The sequence below is a fragment of the Heptranchias perlo genome, chromosome 2, assembly GCF_035084215.1.
Source record: "Heptranchias perlo isolate sHepPer1 chromosome 2, sHepPer1.hap1, whole genome shotgun sequence".
Taxonomy (NCBI): Eukaryota; Metazoa; Chordata; class Chondrichthyes; order Hexanchiformes; family Hexanchidae; genus Heptranchias; species Heptranchias perlo.
In genome coordinates this window covers 98,596,326-98,620,040 of record NC_090326.1, presented here as the reverse complement: position 1 = coordinate 98,620,040, position 23,715 = coordinate 98,596,326, and the positions used below count along the sequence as shown (strand labels likewise).

At 40.8% G+C, this 23,715-nt stretch overlaps 1 protein-coding gene across 1 annotated transcript; it reads right to left on the bottom strand.

Moving 5' to 3' along the window:
* Nucleotides 1–4,579: 4,579 nt before the first annotated feature.
* On the bottom strand, nt 4,580–22,974 carry cct5 (chaperonin containing TCP1, subunit 5 (epsilon)). Its single transcript, XM_068004772.1, has 11 exons — nt 22,805–22,974; nt 19,545–19,605; nt 15,984–16,148; nt 15,468–15,666; nt 13,266–13,458; nt 12,856–13,005; nt 12,646–12,765; nt 12,356–12,541; nt 10,126–10,263; nt 9,668–9,848; nt 4,580–4,853 (listed from the first exon to the last, which is right to left on the bottom strand). Exons 1-11 carry the CDS (start codon nt 22,907–22,909, stop codon nt 4,726–4,728), a joined length of 1,626 nt encoding a protein of 541 aa, XP_067860873.1. The 5' UTR covers nt 22,910–22,974; the 3' UTR covers nt 4,580–4,725.
* Nucleotides 22,975–23,715: the final 741 nt, after the last annotated feature.

The window sequence follows — 23,715 nt, the reverse complement described above, 5'->3', positions numbered from 1 at the left end:
TTGTCATGAAGTTCACAATCTACCATCAGGGAATTAACATGGATTTAGAAAGGATAGCTCATGCTTGACTAATTTAATAAAGTCTTCAAGTAAATTAGTGAACAGATACACAAAGGATTTGTGACTATAATATATTTGGACTTTTAAAAACATTTGATAAAATGCCACACAACAGACTTGTGCAAAAATTAAGGCACATGGTATTGAAGATAAAGTTAAAGACATGGATAGAGGGATGGCTGAAGGGTTGAGAGTAGGAATAAATGGATGTTTCTCAGATCAGAAAGTGGTATTGAATACCAGAATAACTCAATATTTGGTCAATTATATTGCACAATACCAGTTTAATGCACTACTAATTCAGTACTATTATACAGCGTACCAATGTAACTCAGTACTAATTCAGTGCTATTACAGAGTACCAGTACTAATTTAGTATTATTACATTGTATCAAAATAATACAGCACTGCTAAAGAGTTTCATTACCAATTCAAACACTGTTACACAAAGTACCAGTACAATTCTGTACTGCTATCTGTAATGTATTAAAAATCCTGTATCTGCATGCTCTTCCTGTCTACAGAATCTTACTTTCTGGTATCATCTTGTCAAACCTTTTGTTAATGGTTCTATGCCTACATTTATAACCCCGCTATTCAAGAAAGGAAGGAGAGAGATAACAGGGAACTACAAGCCGGTTAGCCTGACATCAGTAGTAGGGAAAATGCTAGAATCTATTATTAAGGATGTAGTAACAGAGCACTTAGAAACTCATAATATGATTAGGTAGAGTCAACACAATTTTATGGAAGAGAAATCGTGTTTGACAAATCTATTAGAGTTTTTTGAGGGTGTAACTAGCAAGGTAGATAAGGGGGAACCAGTGAATGTTGTAAATTTGGATTTTCAAAAGGCATTCGATAAGGTGCCACATATAAAGTTGTTATACTAGACTAGGGCTCATGGGATTGGGGGTAATATATTAGCTTGGATTGAGGATTGGTTAAGGGACAGAAAACAGAGAGTAGGAATAAACAGGTCATTTTAGGTTTGGCAGTTTGTAACTAGCGCTGCAAGGATCAGTGCTTGGGCCTCAGCTGTTTACAATATATATCAATGACTTAGATGTTCTTATGTAGAAGTACTTTTTAAACTTTTAGAGTGGCGGTTTCTTTGCAGTTAAGTAGTTTTCATTTAAATGAGTGCCAATCATTTATGCAATTTTATAACATAAGAAATAGGAGCAGGAGTAGGCCATACGGCCCCTCGAGCCTGCTCCATCATTCAATAAGATCATGGCTGATCTTCTACCTCAACTCCACTTTCCTGCCTATCCCCATATCCCTTGATTCCTTTAGTGTCCAAACATCTATCGATCTCAGTCTTGAATATTGTCAACGACTGAGCATCCACAGACCCTGGGGTAGAGAATTCCAAATATTTACAACCCTCTCAGTCTTAAATGGCCGACCCCCTATCCTGAGACTATGCCTCCCAGTTCTAGACTCACCAGCCAGGGGAAACAAGCTCTCAGCATCTAACCAGTCAAGCCCCCTTATATCATATCTTTCAATGAGATCACCTCTCATTTTTCTAAACTCCAGAGAATATAGGCCCATTCTACTTAATCTCTGCTCATACGACAACCCTCTCATCCCAGCAATCAATCTTTCTGACTCACACTCCTAATGGATTTCTGACTCACACTCCTAATGGATCCTTTGGATCCAATGATCAATAATCTTTGGTTCAATAATCTTCTTTATGCTACCCACATATGTATTGTGGCCATATAGTAAGACAGTACTACTATTGTAACTTGCATGGATTAGGAAGCTCAGGAAAATACTGTCTGAGTGAATTAAATGTTCATTGAATTTTAACTTTGGAGTAGCACGCAGTATCAGCAGTTAACATAGGAGTGTACATTCCAAGAAAACACAATTTCGATCCCTCTGGCCAGCCCCATTACAATATAACAGTTCAATAATTATATCGCTCAATTAATTTTCTAGTTAAATGCCTGAACAACTCCCTCTTAAAATTACAAATGTTATGAGTTTGATCACAACCTTGGGCAGTCCATTCCAAGCATTCACCCCCCCTCCGTATGAAGTAGTTATATCTGATCTGTCCATTCATCTTCCCTCTTCTGACTTTCATCTCATGCCCCGTTGACACCGTTCTCAGAGTTCAACTTGTTGATATGCTTCAGGATTTGTCATACTTGTAATTAGATCCCCTTTCACTTATCATAAGAGCATATAAGTAGCTGAATCGACTTAGAAGAGACGTGTAACAGGTCAGCTGAATTGATTTTGCCCATTTTACACTATCACACAAAGTCAAAATTACCTCAGATAACTGGTGTTTAAACTCTAATGTATTGGGACTGAATTAAAAGTTCTGCTATCAGACTAAAACAAAACCGAACAGTTTAATTTTAGTTACACTCCCTATTTGTGAATTCACGCTGACCGTAGTGTTTACCCATTAGCTCTCTCAAAATCTCACCTGCAGTTTTTTTTCTTTATAGTTGAATCTTACGCTCGCTTACTTGATTTAACATTACAAAGTCAAATATGAGTACATCTAGAGGTATTTGCTACTCTGTCACCATACTTTATATTCTAACACTAATTAGAAGCAGCCTGAAAGCAAATGTTTTGTTTGCAGCTTCCCAATGCAACAATGCCATGTCTGCCTCTTCAAGTATGGGAATGGCTGGCTAGTGAATTACTCCAACTCACAAGACGAATCACTTAGGGATTTTGTAATCTATATAATTGCTAAATTTTACATTTAAGACACCCTCTATTAGCCTTTCTATCTCGTTGAGGAACTATAATGTAGTTACAAACTACTGCAACAGCAGAGTGCTGCTTATGCTTTCTCTGGGTTTCCACCGATCTTCCATCAAAATTATGGCAGAAGATCAGGAGAAATCCTGTGGAAAATACTGCTGAGCGTATCTAAATTTTCAAAAAGCCTTTGATAAACAAAAGGTGGCTAAGTAAGGTTGTATCTTAAGAGTAGTTCTTAGGTCGGATAGAGAATTGGTTGCATTCATGTAAACAGAGGGAAGTTATTAATGGTAGTGGCTGTGAGGGGGGCAGTTACTAGTGAGATAAGTATAAAGGCCATTGCTCTTCACAATCATTATTAATGATCTGAAGGAAGGAATCAAGGGAGCAATCCCCAATTTTGCAGATGAGATGAAAATATGTGCTGGAGTTAAGACCTTGGATGAAATAATAGTTTGCAAGCAGATCGAGTCACAATTGGGGGGCACAGACAGGTAGATGTCTTTCAATATCGACAAGCACAGTATGATGCATTTGGGCAGGGGAAGTTGCAAGCATGTACGATTGTGTACTCAAGGCTGCTGAGCAAGTCTGAGGGTTTTAGTTCATGAATCATTGAAGACCGGTTTCACGAGATTGTTGCGGAAACAAATAGGGCGTTAGGATGCATAGCTGAGATAATTAAATATAAAACCTGTACAACCCTTTGTGTCCAGCTAAATCTACAATATGGTGTCGAGTTTTGGTTCCCTCACATAATGGGGATATTGAGGCACTGGAAAAGGTTCAGAGGAAGATTAGTCCGACCTAGTTTAAGAGGTTAGTTATTGGGACAGGGTTAGAGAACTGGAAATTTTTATTTTAGAAATGTGTAGACGTTGATGATAGAGGTCTTCAAAATAATAAAATTCCAAGTAGATGAGGATATTTGAGCTAGTCAGGGGAGCCCGAAGATGCGTCCCTGCAATTTATGAAAGCATTGAATTAGATTAGATATTTGTAAGTATTTCTCTTCGTAGAATCATTGACCTCTGGAATAGGTTGCCAGTACATGCAAAGTGTAGTTTCGCTGCAGGCATTCAAAAAAGTGCTGGTGAAGTTCCTGGGAGTGAAAAACATCTCAAGTTGTAAAAGGTTGGTTGGTTAACAGTGATGTAGTGTCAGTTAGCATGATTTCCTGCAGCTTGTCTTTGGCAGTCAGGGAGGAATTGTCCAGTTAAATTAGTCTTACGTTTTTTTCTTCTTACAGGAGATTGTGAGATTGATAGTGCATGCAAGTTACGCCATGTTGGGATGGGACAGATTTGATGAACCAGCTGGTCTGTCCTTTTTCATATGTTTGTATGTAAGGGACATCAAAGCACTATATAAATGCAAGTCTTTATTTTTCTTTCTATTAAATTTCTTGATGTGGGACGTTACAATTTATTCTACTATAAGTCTTCAGTTTATTATGGCACATAAAAGTTGATGGCCAAAGTTTTCTGCTTCTTTTACTTGCCAGTCGCAATTTTACACCCTTTCACATTAATGAGCAGAAAATTGCAGGCTGGCAAGTGCAGAAGTAGAAAACCCCAGCTTCTAAATCCATTCAGCTACTTATGTGCTCTTATGGTAAGTGCATTAGAGTGACCTGTTAAATGTATCGACAACTGCAGAACTCAATTCACATTTAATTTTGGCCCGCTGAAATATTTGCTGCTATCTTAGACCAGTGGAATGTCAAACCACTGCATTCAAGGAAGAAGTGTATTAAGTGAAAAATAAGCCATGAAATGGTACAAGTAAGCTTTTATTCAGTTCTTCTAAACAAATACATATAGCTTACAGTGTTATGCAAAAATAAATAACTGAACAGAAAATGGAGTACACAAATTGTGACATATCCTAGCACTCTCCTGTCAGTGGAGTACTAGATGCTTACTCCTGCATTTCTCCAGGGCACCGAATATCATCAATTTTCAATATCATTTTCACCACTTGGGTCGCCAAAGAAATCTGCTGCTTCTTTCCAATTAGAGTCTCTATGACATGCTGTTTTTTCATATCTAGAAGGAACAGCCAAGGAATTAGTGGACCGAGTCAAACTACACAGTTGCAATGAAACATTAAAAATGAACACTTGCAGTACAACTCGTTAAGCTCCCAATCGTACTATAATCAAATCACCACACACTGTAGCCTAGCAAAAACTCAATGGCATTTGAGGAAAGTAAAAGTACATTCAATGCCCAGTACCTCGACAGAGAAATATAAACACCTTTTCCACTGATTTACAATGAAAGACTGAAAGAGGGGGAAAGTAGTCGATATTGAAAGTATTCCCCCAGTACTTGCTCTTCAAAAGGAGAAAGTTATGCTACTGAGCTGCTGATAATATCAAGTTGTTACACCAGGAGATTTCTGAACAATTGCAGGCGCCTCAGTTTTCCCTTGTTTCTACACATTATGCTTTGAAATTAGTGACAGCGGGGAGCAGAACTGGTGTAGAACTCACTCTCCATAGAATCATGGAAAGGTTACAGCACAGAAGGAGGCCATTCGGCCCATCGAGTCCGCACCGGCTTTACGCAAGAGCAATCCAGCTAGTCCCATTCCTGTAGCCCTGCAATTTTTTTCCTTTCAAGTACTTATCCAGTCCCTTTTTGAATCTGCCTCCACCACCACCTCGGGCAGTGCATTCCAGATCCCAACCACTCGCTGTGTAAAATAGTTTTTCCTCATGTCATCTTTGGTCCTTCTGCCAATCACCTTAAATCTATGCCCTCTGGATCTTGACCCTTCCGCCAGGATTGGAAGGCAACAACAGAATTTGAGCAGTCCCTGAAGATAGACTTTAGATCACTAAAGAGGGAGGAACTGCTCAAAATGCCTTTTTCCAAGTCACCTCTAATATCTGTTGTAATTATCTTGCAATCTTGTGAAATGCATCAGATCTACAGCACAGAAACAGGCCATTCAGCCCAGCTGGTCTGTGCTGGCGTTTATGCTCCACACGAGCCTCCTCCCATCCCTCTTCATCTAACCCGATCAGCATACCCTTCTATTCCTTTCTCCCTTGTGTTTATCTAGCTTCCCCTTAAATGCATCTATGCTATTTGCCTCAACTGCTCCTTGTGGTAGCATGTTCCATGTTCTTACCACTCTTTGGGTAAAGAAGTTTCTCCTAAATTCCTTATTGGATTTATTGGTGACTACCTTATATTTATGACCTCTAGTTTTGGACTCCCCCCGCAAGTGGAAACATTTTCTCTACGTCTACCCAATCAAACCCTTTCATTATCTTAAAGATCTCTATCAGGTCACCCCTCACCCTTTTTCCCCCCCCAGAAAAAAGAGCCCCAGTCTGTTCAGCCTTTCCTAGTAAGTATATCCTCTCAGTTCTGGTAACATTCTTGTGAAACATCTTTGCACCCTCTCCAATGCCTCTATATCCTTTTTATAATATGGAGGCCAGAACTGTGCACAGTACTCCAAAAGTAATTCGAGGAAGACTTTTCAGTCCATCTCAGTTCAACAATCCATTGCAACCAGGACAAAGCAATCCACTTGATTGACACCCCATCCACCCCCTTAAACATACACTCCCTCCACCACCAGCGCATCGTGGCTGCAGTGTGCACCATCTACAAGATGTACTGCAGCAACTCGCCAAGGCTTCTTCGACAGCACCTTCAATTTTGGTGGAAACGTCATGGAGCTTTTATTCATTTGTGTTAAAATTGCAACATCTATACACTAGCCACAACATGCAACTGTCTATTAGAAATACATTAATGTCTATTACACTGGTTAAATACAAGTCTAAATAAACACAATAGTATCAAAGAAAAGAAATACAAATATATAAGTTTCAGACTAAAAACTCAAGAGTTTTCTGCCCATTCAATGCACCAATTGAAGTTCAATACATACCAATCCAGGCCCATACTAATGGTTTATAACCTTTTGTCAAACTGATGAAGGGTCATACACCTGTAATGTGTCAGAGTTGCTATCTTTTGGATGAGACATTAAACTGAGGCCCTGTCTGCCCTCTCAGATGGAGGTAAAAGGATCCCATGGAACTCACTATTTAAAGAGCAGGGCAGCTCCATGAGTGTCCTGGCCAACATTTATCATTCAACCAACGCTGCGCTAAAAAAAGGAATGCGTCATTTATTTCATTTGTGGTGTGCAAATTGGTTTACCACATTTGCTTACAAAATTTTTAAAAAGCAATTCATAGGCTAAGTGCACTAGGATGGAAAGGTGCTATATAAATGCAAGTTCTTTTTTAAACCAATTTGAGGTGCACAAGACCAATATAAACAAACCATAACCTGATTTGTCTCCATTGAAAAGTGCCTATTTGCTTTCCTACAGCAATACAGACCCTGTTTCCCATTAAACTGCTGACCACCCAACTTCCCTTCCTGGCTCTCATGCAAACTGATATTATAAACTGGTACCCTTCCTCAGGTACTGCCCCCCTCCCTTGCAAATCTACCATCGCCCCCTCAAAAAAACCACCATGGACCCTTCTGTCCTTTGAAACTACAACCACATCTACAACCTCCCTTTCCTCTCCAAAGGCCTAAAACGCGTTGTCGCCTCCCAAATCCGTGCCCATCTTTCACACAGCTCCATGTTTATAGATCTCCAATCAGATATCCACCCCAGACACAGCACTGAAATGGCCCTAATCAAAGTCATGAATGACATTCTCTGTGACTGTGGTATACTTTCCTTCCTCATCTTTCTCGACCACTCTGCAGCCGTTGACACAGTTGATCACACCACCCTCCTCCAATGCCTTTCCTCCGTTGCCTACCTGAATGGGGCTGCCCTTGCCCGATTCCACTCTTATCTATCCAGAGCATTTTGTGCATTTCTCTACCTGCAGTTACCTCCGGAGTCCCCCAAGGATCTATTCATGACCCCCCTCCTATTTCTCATCCATATGCTGTCCCACGACAACATCAAAAAAAGACATGTCAGGTTCCACATGTACACTGGTGACACCCAGCTCTACTGTACCACCACCTTTCTTGACCCTTCTACTGACTATGGTCTGACACCCAGTCCTGGATCAGTTGCAATTTCCTCCAATTAAACGCTGGGAAGACTGCATGCAACCTCAGCGTCCCACTTGACCCGGAGCTGAGCTTCCGACCTCAGTCACAAAGACTGCCTACTTCTACCTGCTTAACATCATCCATCTCTGCCCCTGCCTCAGCATATCTGCTGCTGAGACCCTCATCCATGCTTTTGTTACCTCCCTACTCAACTATTCCAATCTCTCCTGGCTGGCCTCCCATCTTCCACCCTCCATAAACGAGCTCATCTAAAACTCTGCTCCCGTATCCCACCCTTCAAGTCCAGCTCACCCATCACCCCTGTGCTCGCTGAGCTACATTGTTCCCGGTACACCAGTGCCTTGATTTTCATTTCGTTCACCTGAGGAAGGAGGAAGCCTCCGAAAGCTTGTGAATTTAAAATAAAATTGCTGGACTATAACTTGGTGTTGTAAAATTGTTTACAATTGTCAACCCCAGTCCATCACCGGCATCTCCACATCTTGATTTTAGAATTCTCATTCTTGTGTCCATGGCCCCACACCTCCTTATGTCTGTAACCTCCTCCAGATCTACAACCCTCCAAGCACTCTGCATTGCTTCAACTCTGGCCTCTTATGAATCCCCACTCCCATCGCCCCACCACTGGTGGCTGTACTTTCAGCCGTATAGGCCCTAAACTCTATAATACCCTCCCCTAAGTCTCTCAGTCTCCCTCGCTCCTCCTCTAGGATCCTTCTTAAAACCAATCTCTTTAACCAAGCTTTTAGTCATCCCTCCTACTATTTCTTACTTTAGCTTGTTGTCAATTTTTGTCTGATTACATTCCTGTGAAGCGCTTTGGGACGTTAAAAAGATACTATATAAATTCAAGCCATTGTCGAGATTACACGAGAACATAAGAAATAGGAGCAGGAGTAGGCCAATCGGCCCCTCGAGCCTGCTCCGCCATTCAATAAGATCATGGCTGATCTGATCCTAACCTCAAATCTAAATTCATGTCCAATTTCCTGCCCGTTCCCCGTAACCCCTAATTCCCTTTACTTCCAGGAAACTGTCTATTTCTGTTTTAAATTTATTTAATGATGTCGCTTCCACAGCTTCCTGGGGCAGCAAATTCCACAGACCTACTACCCTCTGAGTGAAGAAGTTTCTCCTCATCTCAGTTTTGAAAGAGCAGCCCCTTATTCTAAGATTATGCCCCCTAGTTCTAGTTTCACCCATCCTTGGGAACATCCTTACCGCATCCACCCGATCAAGCCCCTTCACAATCTTATATATTTCAATAAGATCGCCTCTGATTCTTCTGAACTCCAATGAGTCGAGTCCCAATCTACTCAACCTCTCCTCATATGTCCGCCCCCTCATCCCTGGGATTAACCGAGTGAACCTTCTTTGTACTGCCTCGAGAGCAAGTACGTCTTTTCTTAAGTATGGAGACCAAAACTGTATGTAGTATTCTAGGTGCGGTCTCACCAATACCTTATATAACTGCAGCAATACCTCCCTGTTTTTATATTCTATCCCCCTAGCAATAAAAGCCAACATTCTGTTGGCCTGCTTGATCACCTGCTGCACCTGCATACTAGCTTTTTGATTTTCTTGCACTAGGACCCCCAGGTCCCTTTGTACTGTAGTACTTTCCAGTTTCACGCCATTAATAGGATAAAAACTGCAAAGCAGTTACAAAATATTGTTAACGATGAATAAGGCACTCAATAAACAGTAGCTAAATTGTAAGTCATTGGTTATATTTATATATGCCAGTACAATTTTAAAAAGTTTGAGAAGAAAAAGCTACATACCGTTTGTGTCCTTGTGTAAACAATCTATACCCAGTGCAAAGTTGTTCTCCTTCACTTGTCTAGCTCGAACTTCTGTCATAGTCTGGATCGGGTTATAACCACTGTTTTCAGCCAGTGACATTGGAATGACTTCCAGGGCATCAGCAAAAGCTCTCATAGCATACTGTTCTAAAGTAGGACACTGTACAGAAACAGAGATAGAACTACAGCAATATTGAAATTTAAGAACTACTAATCATAAGTAATAGATATATTACAAAGCACAAAGAGAGTGACTGGCCACATTAGTTGGTGGCACATTTTCTCTAGATGTTATCTAGAAGAATGCTGAAACTTATGATTTTATGGCATCCATCTCTATATAAAAATATACTAATTGGGAAGTAAGTGAATCCTCAATCTCCTTGAACCAAAACCATCTCATGAACCATTCGGAATTTAAAAATTGGCATTTTTACCTTATCAGCTGCCTCATTGACAGCCAAAGCACAAGCAATCTCTGCAGCACCACCACCATATACAATGCGATTATCTTTAACAAGGTTGCGAATTACACACAATGCATCATGAAGTGCTCTTTTTGCTTCTTCAATGATCTGGAATAAAATGTTGTAATTACTAATAAATCTATGCAGATACTAAATACATACACACACACACAAACACCAAAACCTCATTTACTTTGAATTAGACCACACTAATTATACAAATTTTAGATTTAAACACACAAATCAAGCAATCCATAGAAGAATTGCGCAACAACTTACATTTGTTTATTCAGATTCTATTGCAGATAATAGATAATGATAAAACAGAAACATTTTTATGTTAAGGTATTTTCTGGTTAGATAAACAAAAGAGCCTATGTGTCACATTTCAAGATTATTTGACCACTATTTCCACAGAAAGGATTTGGGGAAAAAGAGAGTTACATTTAAGAGTTGTTTTAAAGCAAAATGTACTCACACAAGTTTAAAAAAGGCACAGAGACAATAGGTGGTTAAAATGCTAGTTATTTTTGAAGTTGTTTCCTCATGAACTGTAACAATTTGTTCGCTTATCTCAGTAAATCGATAACAATCTCACATCCATTGTGTTGGGAGCTCCCTGGTTCTGGGCCCTCACCTCCGTTTGTGAATGTAGGAAGGTAAAAAGCAGTGAAGCCCAGCCAAGCTCAGAAGAATGCAGAAGGGTAGTTAGCAATTATTCTGTTTAAGTCAAGCAAGATAAACTATTGATGTGGGGAAGCAGGAAGTGTTCATTATTTTGTATTATTATGCAAAGACAAGTTCTACCGATAGAACAAGTTAGATCAAAGTCAGTTCAGTAGTTCACTCGTGAAATAAAGCAGTTTAACAATTCACATCTGACTTCATCTTATCAAGTGATGGTCCATTTCTATGGGTAATGTAACCGACAGACAGCATGTGGACATGATGGGGAGGCAAGAAAATAGATTCTTGATGGAACACAGAGGCAACAGTGCAAGGGAGAAAATAGAAACCATTGTTAGCGATACACTAGCTGTGTTTGGATAGGTAGTAATGTAACTACGTAAGTGCAGTCCCATGCAGCTGGATGACAAAGGAGAGATGTTGACAGAGGTTGGCGCTGTAAGCGGAACTGAATAAAGGTCACAGAAGTCAAAATGGGATATTATCCCTCCTTGGTCACAGTCATGGAACATGTCATTCATGACTTTGGTTAGGATAGTTTTGATGTTGCAAGAGCCAAATTGGAGAGCTTTGAACTATGCGTTTCGGGAAAGATGGCATGAAGCTGAGGGAAGTCACAACACATTTGAGGACACGAGAAGAGGAGGAGGTTGGAGATAGAGTGGTCGTTAAAGAGGACGGATAGGATTTTTCTTAAATATAAAGGAGGAATATGATGAAAATGTCAACGGTTTTGATGGAAAGAAGCTATTGCCTGAAGAAATCACTGATGTTCATTAGCTTTGTGGCCAGGAGAGTTTAGTGGGTTGGGGCTCGAAGGAGGAAGGAAAGAAAGATAGGTGAGCAATCGTAAAACAATTGGGAGGGTCCTGGGCTTGAGCGGGTGGGAGGCTGGGGAAGGGAAGTGGACAGGAGAAGTCAACTGCGTGAATACATGCAAGTCCATAGTTTCTCACAATTGGTGTTTGAGGTAGGGACATAAGGGGAAGGGGGAAGAGTTTAGAGCCACAGTTTGGTCATGGGGAAAAAAAGCCCATGGTTGTATTTGCCCTCCAAGATGAACCTGGAGTAAATAGGCAGTTTTGGCAGAGGAGAACGAAGCACAGATCGCCAAGCCAGATCTAGCAAATGACGTTTAATTGTTTGGTAGGTACGTTCCAAGCCTGCACCCTCCGATTTGAGGGAGCGAAGAGTTGAGACACAGTAATTGATTGAGCCTAGTGTTAACATTACTGCACAAAATATGACATACCATCTCACAATAATCAAGCTTTGATTAAAGTACAAGTTCCATGCAAAATTGGAAAAGTCTCATTCTGAAGCATGCTCACTTATAAAACATTGGATCTTATCAGAGGAAGACTATTGAGGAAAGCTGATTAATATCTGATGAAATAGATCTTATATTATTCACAAGAAAAACAAAGATATGTAGACAACTGACAAGAGAAATACAAATGTCATCTGAAAGAAAGGTTAATTCAGACTTAGTACTTTTAAATAATGCACATACCATTTTGTTTCCACCTCTGATGAAAATAGTCACTGCCCTAGAGTTCAGGCACTCTTCAATCACAAGCATCTTATCCTTGGTAGTTCCAAAAGAGATTTCCTTGACGATACCAGCACAGCCCAACTTCTCGGGTGTAAGTTCTGAAAACCGAGGAACAATGCGTCCTCCAGTCGCAATAGCAATCAGCTGAATCATAAACAAAAGTGTTAATGATGCCCTGTGCTATGAACATCGACACCATGACAAACCCATATAATTCATACACTAGAATCTGATGTAATCACACTCACCTCAATTTCAGGCCCACCAACCCAGCGAATAGCAGGAAGCTTATTCTGGAGAAGCAAATGGTTTGCTTCATCATCAAAACCCCACTGACAAATAGCCAGATTAGCACCAGTCTCTTTTATCTTGACAATAAAATAAATGCAACAATGAGAATTAATACACAAAGTTCATCATTAAAATTCTAGTATCAGTAGGGGATTGCAGTTACTGACCTTATTGACCAGCTCCTCAAACTTATCCTTTTCATATTTTTGCAAGGCTTTGTAATCTTCCACTGAAGTTACATCAAGCTTATGCTTGGTTTTGGGTTTTGGTGGTTCAAATGGGCATGTCAAAATTGCAAGCTTTGCATCTTTTACCACCTAGTAAACAAAAGTTAATTAAAAATCAGTGCCATTGAAATTCTTATTGATGTACAAATTTTGGTAGCTAAATACAAAGCATAATACAATTAGAAATGCTGGCTACCATTTCAATGTTACAATTGGAATAAATTTTGAACTGTGCCTGGCAAGTTATCATTCTGAACATAACTGTTGAAAAAAAAATCATCGAAATGGTAACTAAATTAGCAATTTTAGGTTATGCACATAAATAAGATGCAATGCAAAAAAAAACCTACCTTTGGCATTTGTGGATGACTGAATTCTTTGTCCACCACAACACCTTTAATCAACTGTGTGTCCTCTAGTTTTCCACCCACTTTACCTTCCACCTTCATCAGCTCAAAGTCTACATCCTTGCGCTCCATATCAGCAACTGTTAAGACAGCATTCACTGCTATTTCTGCCATTTGCCTATGGCAACGATTAATACTGTATAGAGAATAAACAATTTTTGAAAATGGAAAAAAAAAGCAGAGGAGAAAAACTACTGCAACAATGGATTACAACATTTGACTATTCGGCTCTGGAATCTAGGTTCAAGTATATCACAAATTGATTGGATCAAAGATTGTTCTTTCTGATTACCATTAGGATACCAAATTGGAGCACATTATATCCAGTTACTGACTAGCTCAAGCCCATAGTAAAAAGTTGTCCATAACTGAAAACTAAATCAACAATTTCCTTGGAGAGGTCATAAGAATGGTCACGATGGGAAACTGAAAAATTCCTGCCTGACCAACCTCTTTGACTTTTGAGGAAGCAACATATGGACTGTGGTAAACCTTATGATGTTACATACCTGATAAAGTTCCACACAAAAAGCTATTTCATTAAGCTCAAAGCCCTGGGGATTCAAGGTAAATCTTGGAAAGGGATAAGAAATTGGCTAAAGGGTAGAAAACAACAGGTGAGATGAGCCATGTTGAATTTGGTGGGGAGTGGGGGGGGAGGAAGAGAAAAAAAAAGTATTGTGAAGTACCAGGACATAGTGATGTAAATTAGAAAAAGTAGTAATTCCATCAATGAGTTGGATTCAAGAATGAAGTACAAATTGGTTAAATTTGCAGGTGATAACTAGAAGGGGCAGTGGAATTGAAGACGACAGCTCAAAAATTATAGAATACTAAAATATGTGAGTGAACAGACAAGTGTAAAGTATGCACACTGGAAGGAAAAACTGGTGACAAAAATAGCCAAAGATGAAGTCGAAAGAGACTTGGAAGTCCCAATAGATTCAACAGTCAATATGTCCAACCAATGCAGAGCAGCAATCAACAAGTTAATAGAATGATGAGCTGCAGAACCAAAGCAGTAGAAGGCAGAAGAAATTGTGATTAAACCACACAGTACTCTGGTCAGACCACATCTTGAGTACTGCATCCAGTACTGGTCACTGGGAAACATTTGGGCACTAGATGCAGCACAAAGCCCAAGAGGCTAATCTCTAGTGTCAGAGGTCTGAGTTATCAGGAAAGGCTAGAGAGAGTTGAACCTTTCAATTTGGAAAGGAGGCATTTGAGAGATGGTGTTATAGTGGCAGACAGTTAGTGGAGTGGGGGAGAAAGGGAAGTCCAAAATGTAATTGTTAAATTATGAGGGTGACAAGGAGATACAGGTTCAAACTACTGAAGTTAAATTCAGTAAAGTTCATAGAATCATACAGCACAGAAGGTAGCCATTCGACCCGTGCCTGTGCCAGCTCTTTGAAAGAGCTGTCCAATTTAGTCCCACACCCTAGCTTTTCCCCCATAACCTTGCAAATCCATCCTCTTCAAGTACACGTCCAATTGCCTTTTGAAAGTTCCTATGGAATCTACTTCCACCACCCTTTCAGATAGTGTGTTTCCGATTGATTTCCGATCTAAACAACCTTCTCCAAAAAAAAGTTCTCATTTCCCCTCTAGTTCTTTTGCCAATTATTTTAAATCTATGACCTCCGGTTACTGACCCACTTGCCAGAGGAAACAGTTTCTCCCCATCAAAACCCCTCATAATTTTGAGTACCTCTATTAGGTCTCCTCTTACACTTCTCTGCTGTAAGATATTGATAAGTTCTTCTTCACACAAAGAGTGATCAACATTTGGAATAAGCTTCTGGACAGAGTAGTGGGAGACAAAAACCCCAGAATCATAAAAGGAACAATTAGGTACAGCAATTGGGGGCTGGGTCATTCCACAATCCAGAAGTTAAGCACATAAGCAGCTCTAAGACCACTGCCAATGCCAGTCTCGGACTGGCCACTAAAAGTTCCACAGCATTGCCAGAGAAGATTCATCCACCAATTGCCCTTCCTAATGGTAAGGTGCCTAGCTGTCATCTCCCTCTTAAATGGCCACAATTACAAGCTGCATTTGGGAAGTCTGCATAAATCTACTACATCGTTGACCTTGTCTCACCACTGGCAACCTACACAATGCATACAATTTATACTCACACTTTAGAGCCAAGTGTCGTCATAGCTGTTTGAATAAGGGGCTCTTTGTTGTTTGGATCTACAGGAAAACTGTCACTGATCTTGTCCAGATGTTCAATAGCATTGCGAGCAGCCAGCTCGTAACCATCAGCTATGCGTATTGGGTGAATACCACGGTCTAGCAACTGTTCAGCTTGTTCCAACAGGGCACCAGCAAGAACTGAAAAAGATAATGCAATTTAAATTCCTAAAAGTGCAGTTCATATAGTTCGGTTTCAGATGTATCATCCTTTGGCTGGAGGCGAGGGAACAATTAAACATTAGTTCAACAATTAGATCATTTTATGATTCTGTACAAAAATTATTGTAACTGTAATATTAGACATAACATTGAGGTGTGAGAAATCAAATTTCACCAAATAACCAGGATTTGCTTACATTCTTTGCTGAAAAATGTTTTGCAAAAACAATATTCAAAGTTTCAAAAATTCCAAAATATACTGATAGCATTATATACACAAGCAATCTCCAACTTACCAACTACACCTGTGGTGCCATCACCAATTTCATCATCCTGAGACTTGGAGAGCTCCACCATCAATTTGGCAACTTGATGCTCCACATCCATCATACTCAGAATGGTAGCACCATCATTGGTGATTGTCACTTCTCCATCCTTGTCCACCATCATTTTGTCAAGCCCTGCAATGAAAGAATGACAGCAAATTCATGACCACCAGCTCTTAATGCAACAGCAGTCTTAGCTTATATTGCAAGTGCAGATCATCACTCAGTGTCCACTAGTTTGTGTAGTTGGTACATGATGATAGCCAGCCACATTGAAAAATTACTTAAAATTTGTAAGATAATCCAGTTAATTAACTGGAAATTATAGTATAATATAAATACGTCACTTAGGAACATAGGAACAGGAGTAGTCCATTCAGCCCCTCGAGCTCGCTCCGCCATTTGATAAGATCATGGCTGATCTGTGATCTAACTCCATATACCTGCCTTTGGCCCATATCCCTTAATACCACTGGTTGGCAAAAAGCTATCTATCTCAGATTTAAAATCAGCAATCGAGCAAGCATCAATTGCCATTTGCGGAAGAGGGTTCCAAACTTCTACCACCCTTTGTGTGTAGAAGTGTTTTCTAATCTCACTCCTGAAAGGTCTGGCTCTAATTTTTAGACTGTGCCCCCTATTCCTAGAATCCCCAACCAGCAGAAATAGTTTCTCTCTATCCACCCTATCCGTTCCCCTTAATATCTTATAAACTTCGATCAGATCACCCCTTAACCTTCTAAACTCTAGAGAATACAACCCCAATTTGTGTAATCTCTCCTCGTAACTTAACCCTTGAAGTCCGGATATCATTACAGTAAACTTACGCTACACTCCCTCCAAGGCCAATACGTCCTTCCGAAGGTGCGGTCCCTAGACCTGCTCACAGTACTCCAGGTACAGTATAATCAGGATTTTGTATAGCTGCAGCATAACTTCTGCCCCCTTGTACTCTAGTCCTCTAGATATAAAGGCCAGCATTCCATTCACCTTATTGATTATTTTCTGCACCTGTTCATGACACTTCAATGATCTATGTTCCTGAACCCCTAAGTCCCTTTGGACACCCACTGTTTTTAAACTTACCACCATTTAGAAAGTACCCTGTTCTATCCTTTTTTGGTCCAAAGTGGATGACCTCACATTTGCCACAGTTTTGCCCATTCACATAAAATTACAAAGGGATATTGATAGATTAAGTTTTCATCTACACTGCATACAATGCCACCAATCTTTGCGTCATCGGCAAACTTAGATATGAGACTTTCTATGCCTTCATCTAAGTCATTAATAAATAGTGTGAATAATTGAGGCACCGAGACAGATCCCTGCGGGACTCCACAAGTCACATCCTGCCAATGTCAGTACCTACCCATTATCCCTACTCTCTGTCGCCTTTCGCTCAGCCAACTTCCTAACCAAGTCCACACTTTTCCCTCGATTCCACGGGCTTCTATCTTAGCTAACAGTCTCTTATGTGGGACTTTATCAAATGCCTTCTGGAAGTCCAAATAAATAACATCCATTGACATTCCCCTGTCCACTACTTTAGTCATCTCTTCAAAAAATTCAATCAGGTTTGTCAGGCACAACCTACCTTTCACAAATCCATGCTGGCTCTCTCTGATTAACTGAAAATTTGAGGTGTCCAGTCACCCTATCCTTAATTATAGACTCCAGCATTTTCCCCACAACAGATGTTAGGCTAACTGGTCTATAATTCCCAGGTTTCCCTCTCTCTCCTTTCTTCAAAAGCGGAGTGACATGTGCAATTTTCCAATCTAGAGGGACAGTTCCTGAATCTAGAGAACTTTGGAAGATTATAGTTAGGGCATCTGCAATGTGCTCACCTACTTCCTTTAAAACCCTGGGATGGAAACCATCTGGTCCTGGGGATTTGTTACTCTTTCGTGCTATTATTTTCTTCATTACTGTTGTTTTACTTATGTTAATTTTATTGAGTCCCCGTCCCCAATTCAATATTAGTTTTCTTGGGATTTCCTGCATGCTATTCTCTTTTTCTACAGTAAATACTGACGCAAAGTAATTATTCAACATGTCCGCCATTTTCCCATTGTCAATGACAATATCCCCACTTTCAGTTTTTAAGGGGCCAACAATGCTCCTGACCACCCTCTTTTTCCTAATATAACTATAAAAGTTCTTCGTATTGGTTTTGATATCCCTTGCAAGCTTCTTTTCATACACTCTTTTTGTAGCTCTTACTATCTGTTTTGTGACCCTTTGTATCTTTCCCATTCGCCAGGATCTGTGCCATTCTGTGCCTTTTTGTATGCCCTTTCCTTATGTCTTAAACTGTCCCTCTTACCTCCTTAGTTGTCCATGGCTGTTTTTTTTGGCAAGTAGAGTTCTTGCCCTTAAGGGGTATAAACCGGTTCTGTATCACATTAAATGTTTCTTTAAACATTTCCCACTGATCATCAGTCATTTTACCCATTAACAGATTTGCCCAGTTTACTGTGCACAGTCTCTGCCTCATCCCACTGAAGTCGGCCTTACCCAAGTCTAGAATCTTGGCAGCTGATTCACTTTTTTCCCTTTCAAACACTACCTTGAACTTGATCATGTTATGATCACTATTGGCATTTTTGCTTCCAAAAATCAGCTCAAGATAGAAATTAGAGGTTGGTTCAGGTTTAGTAAACTGACAATTGCCTGGAGTATTGAAGCTCAAAGCACATGACATGCAACTTCAAAACAATTGACTATACATCCACACTTTAATTCTCTTTCTTTATCCCATCTGCACAAAGCTAGATGGCTAAATACATTTTAACAGGTTGAGTTAACTTTCTAGCTTTCTGCTCAAATGGCCATTCTTCATTTGATAAAACTAGAAAATGAGTGTTGCCAGACTATTCATTACAGCCACACTCAATTCATTTTTTCAACTGTGCACCTCAAGCAGAGGTCAAAGAGCAGCAATAAGGAACAGAAACCTTTGCTAATTTCTCATCTCCCTAGCCTAGTGGCAGAGAGGCCAATGTGGCTGACATTGGCTAACTCAGTACAGATCAAACCAAGCACCTTTTTGGTTTGATGACTCAATACTACTCCACGTAGTGCATTTTTTCCACTAAGCCGCTGATACCACTTTCAACTTGAGTTACAAATTGCACTAGCTCTCGTTTCATTCCAAGCCATTGGAAAATATCAAGACAGACAAGAACAATGTTTGCAATGCCATATTATTGATATACTCCATGCATGCACAATTACCATAAAATTGCTGCGCACCCGTGTTAAAAACCTGCACAAAGATATTTATGCACCACACACCAGTTTCACATCAATACCAATGGGTGGCAAAACAGTTTCTTAAATGCAATGAAAGGTTCAATGCAGCAACGTGTGCCATGTAAGCAGAGCGTGCAAGTAAATGGAAAGCGTGAATTAACACTTAACAGAATCTTATTTGCTTCAGACTCTCGAGTCCCATATTAGGCTGTCTGCCCTTGCGTTATTTTTCAAAATGTAGATTTTTCTAAAACTCAAAATTTGCAAGCTTACCCTTTGGTCCCAGGGATGTCCTCAGTGTGTTTGACACTGCCTTTGCTGCCATAATATGTGACTGTAATGAAAGCAAAAATATTAGAATTTTATTTCAAAAATTGACAAACACCTGTCAAAACTCTAGTCTTTTGAAAGCACTCAAGTTTGGGTAGACTGAAAGAAGGGAAAAGGAGCAGGAAGACCGGAAAAATCTCTTCCATAATTATCTTTAACTCATTCTGTATATAAAAGGAAGCGGTACTGGCTTTTAGTAATGCAGAATTCAACAGTGCATGTAAGCCTAGATTTCTTAATTGGTATTTGCACATTTATTTTTAAGGCGTTAATGCTGGTGTTAAAATGACACCAACTGGAAAATCTGGGCTATAGCATCAAGAATCAGTAAATATTACTACCCAAGACGCACTATAGCCGCACCTGCAACATTGTTACGTCAGTCAATATTTCAACATATATTCTGTATTTTAAATTGGCTCATATAGATGCAGAGAAAGTTCTGTCACCGAAATTACATCTGGTGTTTTACATAGAATCTACAGCACAGAAACAGGCCATTTGGCCCAAATGGTCTGTCTGTGTTTATACTCCATGAGCTCCCTTCCACTCCAATTACCTCTTCCCAACATGCCTCTGTATCCCTCTATTCCCTTCTCCCTTGTGTATGCATGAAGCCTCCCATTAAATGTGTCAATCCTATCTGCTTACTAACAGTTCCCAAGAATATAACAATCCCCAAGTATATGTATATTCACAAGGTTAGAGAGAAATATTTTCAGTACTAGGTGCTCCACCATCACAAATTAAAAATGAGAAACCGCTTCCTTGGTGGGTTTGTGGGTAAACGCACATCTAGAGTGCCACTAGTCATGCTGAGGTTGCTGATCCCAGTGCAATATTACAATTGCCCGCAGTACTCCTAAGCTAACAAGAGGCAAAAAAGTTAGTCATGGTTTTCATTTGCAATCACTACTCTCCATCTGGAAAGAGCACAAGTATGAATATCTGGCGAAGACAGAACCAAGTAATCTATTATGGTCAAACAACCTGTGAACACAAAGTTAGGCTTACACGAACAATGTGTCGCCTCTGTTCTGACAACGCCATCTTCCACACCAACGTCTTCCTTTTTCCACAACCGACAATTACCTGCCACTGTGGTTGACAGGGCCCTCAACCGCCTCAGTCCCATTTCCCGCACTTCTGCCCTCACCCCTTACCCTCTCAGAACCGCGATAGGTTCCCCCTTGTCCGTACCTCCCACCCCACCAGCGTGCATATTCAATAGATCATCCTCTGCCATATCTGCCACCTTCAAACACATCTTCTCCCCTCCCAAGCATTCCGAACAAGACACCCTGGTCAACTCTTACCATCACCCGCCCTTTCACCTCTTCCCTTCCTACCATCCAGGGCCCCAAACACTCCGTCCAGGTGTACTTCTTTCAATTTAATATACTGTATTCAATGCGGTCTCCTCTACACTGGGGAGACCAAACACAGATTGGGCGATCGCTTTGCTGAACACCTCCATTCGGACTCCAAGCGTACCATTTTAATTCTCCATCCCACTCCCACCTCGGCATCCTACACTGTTCCAATGAAGCTCAACGGAAGCTCGAGGAACAGCACTTCATCTTTCGGTTAGGCACTTTACAACCTTCCGGACTTGACACTGATTTCAACAACTTCAGATTATAACCAGTGTCCTTTTTTTTTGGACAGCAGATGCTGGTAATGGTTCTGCTGTTACCATTTACAGCTAGACCTATCTTTTGTTTCTTTACTTGTCCCATTACCACTCCCTTTTACTTTGCACATCATCCTGTTTGTCATTTAATCACTCCCACCCTCCACCCTATCACAGACCTTCCCCACTGTTTGCACCCAGCTCTTTATTTCTTTATAAACTGTTAAATCTCTAACTTCTGATGAAAAATCATAGACCTGAAACATTAATTCTGCTTCTCTCTCCACAGATGCTGTCTAATCTGCTGAGTATTTCCATAATTTTCTGTTTTTATTACACAAACAAGGTGTTAGGGTACTATAATGCTGCCAGCAAGAGTCAATAAGTTGAAGAGCGGAGCAATGGAAATAGGGAATAAATGAGCTAGATCAATACCTTCAAATAGTCATTTCAGCTCTTGGCTCCCACTTGAACCACTCCAACAAAAATAGGCAGCCAATGTACAGAGTGGATCAACTCACATCAAACCAAGCTGAATCATAACCCAAAATTGCCCAAGCTGCAAAAAAAAAGTAAGGCACTTCTGTATACTCAACCAGTACAGTACAAATCTCTCCCAGTTTAACCACATCCAGGTCAGTCAGAAGTGCCAACTTCTAATGTTAATGAATGGAGTCTCTCTGGACAGGAAGAGAGTCTAGGTAAATGTAAGTAATATTTCATGAGAACAGCAAGAATTGAGTGAAGAGCCAAATATCGTGTGTCTGGGAATGAAACTAAACTGAACACATTTCCAACTAAATCACCGTTTTTCATAGAAAATGGAGTTATATTGCACTAAAACTACTCTCCTAGGCTGCTGTTCTTCTTTAACAAGGCTGTAAGCAGACTTTTCATTGATACCTTTCCTCAGATTGAGATTTATGATCAAACATGTGCGCGAATTGGGATCAAAACTACAAGAGATTATACTCTAGATGACTTTGTCCAAGTATAAATTCCCACGTTCCCGGCCATTTCAGTATATTCAATCCCTAACTTGAACAGACGCTGTTAAATTATTAAAGGCGCTTTGGTACAAAGGTTGCGAACGAGCGAGTCTTTACCCGCCGTGGAAAATCAGATTCAAGGATTTCTACGAATGGATAAAACGGTCAGGACGAGACTGCGAACCACCATTTTACATCAGCGGTGTGGGAGTGAAGCGCTCACCCTGCGGTTACTGATCCCTGTCGGCACACGGTATTACCCCAACCCCGGGCGGCGAATGGAGGGGATCGCCATCGGCCCATCAAATACAAACTGCGGTTAAATTGAGGCGCAGGAATAACCCGCTTCACTCCGGGCCGCAAATCATAAGAGGCCGCGGAAATCAGCGGGGCCGGGCGCTGCGGTACAGCTCCGGTCCGGACATCGAACTGCGGCTATCGAGCAATCACATCCGCCTATTAATTACAACTGAACCCCGCCGGCGCTCTAGGCCGCGATGGACGCCCAAAGCCGGCAGCACGTTGCAAGCTCACATGGTGAGCGCAGCAAACGGAAGTGTGGCCGGGGCCTTTCCCGTTACCTTCAACGCCTCTAGCCCGGTCAGTCGGGTCTTCGTGTCCTGGTCCTTGATGATGATGAAGGGCCGGCCATATTCGTCAAAAGCGAGGGTCCCGATTGCAGACATGTTGGACGGACCTCAGCCTCACGATCGATCCTCCGTCACTCGGCGGAGGGCGGGGCTCGGGCTCGGGCTTCTGGAACCGTCCAACAGACCGCACCACCCACCGGGGGGGTACCATGACGTACGGTCAAATACAGCCAGCTTCAAACGCCGTCTATTTCCATATCAACGATAAAAAAAAAATCAATATTTGTATTGTACATTTAATATCTAAGGATCCAAAATTTTTTTTCACTTAAATATCACTCGGGGTTGGGGAGGGGGGTGTGTGGAGGAAATCATAATGGTTTGATCGTGCTGGTTGTCGTGAGATTACAGGGGAGCCGAGGTTCTGATGAAACGTCATCGACCTGCGACGTTAACGCACCTTCCTGTCTCCACACATTCCTTTTTTTAATTGATGACTCTGGGTTGCTAATTTGTTTTAATTAGGCACAATTAATAAAATAATTTATGATGAATAAAATAATTTATGAACATAAAGTCTCATTTCAACGAAACAAAAGGAACACTTATTAAACCAAGTCATAATGTTATTGAAAGCAAAATACTGCGGATGCTGGAAATTGACATAAAAACAGAATGCTGGAAATACTCAGCAAGTCAGGCAGCTTCTGTGGATGAAGAATTGGGGAAGCCGAGAGTGGAAGTTGGTGTTGGTCGTTGTCAAGCCACGGCGGGTGGGAGGAATTAGTCCAATGACAGCAAAGAAGAAAGAAAGAACTTGCACCTTTCACGACCTCGGGATGCCCCAAAGCACTTAACAACCAATGAAATCCTTTTTGAAGTGTAGTCATTGTTGTAGTGTT

Bases quoted from the DNA above. Each gene is read 5' to 3' on its own strand.
- cct5 (XM_068004772.1), bottom strand. From the start codon at position 22,909: ATGTCTGCAATCGGGACCCTCGCTTTTGACGAATATGGCCGGCCCTTC. The intron at 16,149-19,544 runs GTAAGCTTGCAA...CTTTCATTGCAG, and splicing joins GACATCCCTGGGACCAAAGG to GGCTTGACAAAATGATGGTG. The intron at 15,667-15,983 runs GTAAGTTGGAGA...TATCTTTTTCAG, and splicing joins TGGCACCACAGGTGTAGTTG to TTCTTGCTGGTGCCCTGTTG.